General features: G+C 39.6%; 1 protein-coding gene across 1 annotated transcript; it reads right to left on the reverse strand.

The window, feature by feature from the left end:
- Positions 1-548: 548 nt before the first annotated feature.
- scamp5a (secretory carrier membrane protein 5a) lies at positions 549-4,557 on the reverse strand. The gene is made up of 6 exons (XM_062421540.1): positions 4,551-4,557; positions 3,876-4,025; positions 2,945-3,101; positions 2,745-2,846; positions 1,677-1,794; positions 549-740 (listed from the first exon to the last, which is right to left on the reverse strand). Exons 1-6 carry the CDS (start codon positions 4,555-4,557, stop codon positions 549-551), a joined length of 726 nt encoding a protein of 241 aa, XP_062277524.1.
- Positions 4,558-4,989: the final 432 nt, after the last annotated feature.

The raw sequence follows: 4,989 nt of genomic DNA on the forward strand, positions 1-4,989 counted from the left end.
ATATCAACTGAGGGGCGAATTCTTTTAGCATTTGGTGACTTTATAGCTTCATAGCTTCGAAGGCAAATGAAAAGATGTAATGTAAAGACAGAAAAACACTCAACAACATTACAGCACCTTAAAAACACATTAAAGGTCAGTGTTGATGTTTTAAACGTGTGACACAGGCAGAGACGTCAGTCTGTGTTCACCACAGATGAACTGACCTGAATAAACCGATGAAGCTCAGGGGATTGTTTTTAGCTATTATACGTGTCTTTGTTAAAAAGACACATTGATGAGCTACATTTGAGCAGCATAGGAGATTAAAAAGAACATATTTTTAATAACCTGCTCGATTTATATGTGAACTGACTGAAATTAACCCCTGTGTGTGTGAAAATTCAATAAAAGTACATTTCCACCAAAAAACATGACTTTTCTCTACATTGTTCTTTATGAATTCAGCTTGTACAATATTATAATGAAGGGCACCTAATTCTGAATTGTGTTCTTAATTGATCCCTTTTTATCTCTCCCACTCGACAGCCAGGCCCCTCTCCTCTGTCCTACATCGGGGGGTCGTCGTAGTTGTAGGTGGGAGCTGCTGAGTACTGGTTCTGCTGCATGGCTCCCTGGGCGGCTCCCATCGCCGCCTGCTGAGCTGCCTCCTGGACGTGCGGGTTCTTCCACGCCCCGGTGGCCCACTCCTCCTGGGCCTTACCCAGACTGCCACCACTGCCACGGTAGAAGTTATGAACCTGCAGCAGATACATTGTGTGCGAGTTATATTAGAAAAGGCATTTTACAATTGTCAGAATTGGTTTTAAGAAAAAATATTTCGGTGTCAGAGTTAAATTAAAATTCACTCTTGCAAGGAAATCAGTATGTATGTATGTTATGACTTGTGAGCTTATTTTCCTGCGGTGATGGCGCCCCCTGAATTAGTGCACTACACATGGCATGAATTTATGGTGATACTGATGATGATAATTGGTGCAGTATCTGTGTGTTCAGGCACCAACAATGGTCTGTTATGATGCCAAAGGCAGTTATCAAGATCTGGTGTTGTCGGCAGTTGCTTCGTCCCATCTGTGATTTCAACACTGCATTTTTAATCCATTACTCCGTACGTTACTTACTCCATCTCATGTTTGGAAGTGCTAAGACCACTTGTGTGTAATTCAGGCTTACAGCATGATGGGGGCCTTCCATGTGTTGAATGTTGTAAAGATGATGTGTTAAATCACTCAGGAATATGGGTAAATAATATACTGGGTTTAAGGTAAGGTTGGGGTCAAGTTAAGCATCTCAGAAGACAACTGGGATGGTTGGGTTCAGGTAAAGATCCGGGGAAACGCATATCGACAGGAAAACCTTAACACAACACATGCCCAAAAATATCAGTGAAACACTGCTGGGGGAAACACCCACACGGATGTTTGAATCCTAGATGCTGTTTTTACATATATATCCAAAACAGTGTTATCCTTTTTTTTTTTTAAATAGAAAATACTGCACAATAGCTGCAGTAACATTATAGTTTATACTTCCCTACACAGAAAGTAGGAGAAATCAACTTAAAATTTGACTTTAAAGAGTCTTTTTTTAACCAAATGAAAAGTACAAAATGCTCATTTCTGCCAGGAAGTGAAGCTTAAACTTAATAGAACTTAAAGTAGAAATGGATAGGTCACCTTTGTGAGAGCGATGAAAGAGAGCACAGCCACTGCGGTAAACATGATGGTGGGAATCAGCATGACCACAGCTGAGCCGACGTTGGTGCTGAAGAAGGTGATGGTAGCCAGCCAACCACTGATGGGAACAACAGAACAGTAGAGGTAAATGCACACAGTGCATGAATACATGATGCATTATTGGTTATTTTCCTGGAGCTTCACATTGTTTAAAGGTAAAATGAGACACTTTTTTGAAAGCTTTAAAAAGGTTAAAGTGTGGTTTCTGATAGCTCTTTTTTATATTCATCACTTTCTCTGGTATATTACGTACATCCTGTTCTACAGGAAGTGAAGTCTCAGACAACATTGACCTTGTTGGTTAACCTAGTCACACAATTTACAAACTGTTCAGTATGACAATTTTAGAGGAAAATCTTCTGCACAGTGCTGGGTGAGGTGCAATACACTGATGCGACTGAATATTCATATTCAATATAATGACAATGTAAGGAAACCCCTAATTAAATGAGTGGAGAAACATAACTAATACTGATTATTTCACAGTAACCAGATCTCAACCCAGCACCTCAAGGAGATTAGAATGTTAGGATGTCAACATACTCTATCAGAACTGTTGTTCAAGCTCTCTTTTCTCATTTTTTACACAACTATTTATGTCACTTTTCATGTATACAAACGAGTGCACCACTACAAATGCCTTCCAGGAGAAACTGTCTGAAAATGTAAACACACTTTTTCCCCGACGTGGTTGTACAACACGTCGTATGCACTCGTTTTTTTCTAGTATATTTCCGCCTTTTAGACAGCACTCTCCACCACCATCATCACAACACTAAATAGGGAAGTGTGTTTTGGAAAAAAGGATGTTCACAGACTAGAGTAGAGTTACAAAGACTTGTAGTATCTGTGCCAAAGTTCATCAACAGCTGCTGTAGTCACCCCAAGACATTATTAAGACAATTTATGTTGTTTTTCTTTTAATTTTGTCATCCATTTGTATTTGCACTTCATGCTAAACATGTTAGATATCTGCATCAGATTTAATAATCAATTTAAAGCTCTTACCACACTCCCCATCCAGGAATGCCAACTGTCTGGATAATACTGATCACGACCTGGGCCATGAACACGAAGAAGAACGCCATAAAATTGAACGAGCTGTCAGTCCTGAAGATAGAGATGAAAAATCAACGTCAGGAATGATCTGATTCAGCAGAACGGCAGGTAAATGTGTGTCGTACGGACAGAGAGGGAACTGGGCTTACTTGAAGGCCTTGTAGATGGGCCTGAACCAGCACACATAGGAGCAGGGGGTGAAGAGGATGAGCCACAGGATGGCCATGCCGAAGTTGGTCGCTCCGCCACCACCACACATCCACGCCAGACAGCCAATCAGATTAACAGCCAGTGTGGCGCTATTCACTGTCGACATCAGAGAAGGAAAGCATGACCTCAACATATCCAAAACTAAACACAGAAACACTCTTACCCTTAACTTACTATCCTTAACAAACCTGGACTGAATCACTATGAATCTCAGCAACCACTCAACACCCAAACTTCCAATTTTATACTAAAGCTCCAATACAATACAATACAATACAATACAATAATAACATAAACTAAGCCTACATTTCAATTAAAACAGCACACAGTTTCTACTCTACAAATACCAAATACTATGCATAAACTAATCTACTTTTTCACCAGACTTACATGCTTGTTTTCAATTGGCAGAACCTATGTGGTGAAAAAGATACCGCCCTCAAGTGAATATCACAATATGTCACACACATTAGTATTATCTACTGCTACTACACAGTGCAGGGAAAGGATAAACATAAACATTGTTAACTCTGAGCATCTACTTTAGATTTAAGAATAGTTTGCAGCTCAAAACACGGAGAAAATTTGTGAGACAACGCTGGAAAGGATATTTCAATCTTTTTATAAAACTGTTTGAGAAAATGGGGAAATTATTCATCTGTTTGCATTCTAGACAGTGAACCAGTCAATCTGGTCTCTCAGTTTATGATGTTTTGGGTAAAACAAGCAACACAGCATGAGAAAACAAAGGAAGAGGACTGGTTAACAGCTTCATGCAAGCAACCTAAAACACTGAAACTTGTACATGTAGCATTTATTTTACTTTCTCACCCAACACACAAACTTAAAACTGCGGTACACTGCACTCACAGATCCATAAGTAGTAGAGCCTCTTGCACATGCTGCGACGCTGGTCTGGGATTTCGTTGAAGTCTTGGTAAAAACATGGCTTGAGGGGGATGAATCGAGGCAGGGGAGGGAAGTTGTTCTCTAGGATACAAAGACACAGTTTAAACGCAGCTGCCCACACACTAAATTCATAAAGAAAAAGAAAGAAAAGACAGCTGCAGTTAAAAAAAATAGAAAAAAAGGATTAGGCTTTAGCATTTAAAAGTGCTTTATAAATGGGTTGATTTTGCTTTAGTAGACATATTTGCCTGGAAGAAGGGTGCTTTCTTGGCCAGCTGAGAGATTTTTAGTTGAACAGTGTGATATAATTATGCCCCCTTAAAAAAAGCTTTAGTCGTTTCCCATAAATTTGAGATACACATATGTTTATTGTCATTCTCCTGGATGATCATCTGTAGTTCACTGTGAGCCAGTACAGAAATATGTCAGATAATTGCATCTGTATCTCTTTGAATTGTAATTTAAAAATAATTAAACATAACTGATAAGACAGGAGCATGATCTGATAAGTTATTAGAACCAATATAACATTTTTCAAATAGTTAAACAGAGATTTTCGTGGAACAAGATGAAAAATCAGAGGCTGTATTTGCCTGGAAGGAGAAGGTGTTTTCTTGGCCAGAGCTGAGAGCTTACCTGCCATGATGATCGTTCAGTATTTTCCTCTTCCCACTTTGCAAACAGGCACACACACAGACTTCAATCTCGGCTTCCTTGAAAAAACCAAACTGCAAAGAACAGGCTTGTTTTAATAAGTGCAACACAAAAAAAAAATCAATCACATAGCTCTCTCTCCTTGTATAGGTAACAGGCCACAATCCTCCATAGGCCTTTCATTGGAATAAAAGACTTTCCACACAACCCCCATAGGATTTGATGATTACAGATGGTTACCAGTCCTCCCAGTGCATCCACCCTTCAATAGAGCATCGTTCATTGTGTCGGCAGAGATAAACATGTTGTCTTAGCCACATATAGCAGCTGTGTAATGCGCGCAATGGGAAGCAGTGTGGCCTAAAACGTATTCATAACCTATGGGCGCATATAAAGGCGTGTTAAAGGCCTACAGAGTTTA

The sequence above is a fragment of the Scomber scombrus genome, chromosome 6 (assembly GCF_963691925.1).
Source record: "Scomber scombrus chromosome 6, fScoSco1.1, whole genome shotgun sequence".
NCBI lineage: Eukaryota > Metazoa > Chordata > Actinopteri > Scombriformes > Scombridae > Scomber > Scomber scombrus.

What these genes read in the sequence shown, in the direction of transcription:
- scamp5a (XM_062421540.1), bottom strand. An exon ending in CCCATCTACAAGGCCTTCAA is followed by an intron (nt 2,847 to 2,944) that starts GTAAGCCCAGTT and finishes CTCTATCTTCAG; the next exon opens with GACTGACAGCTCGTTCAATT. An exon ending in CTTTCATCGCTCTCACAAAG is followed by an intron (nt 741 to 1,676) that starts GTGACCTATCCA and finishes TATCTGCTGCAG; the next exon opens with GTTCATAACTTCTACCGTGG.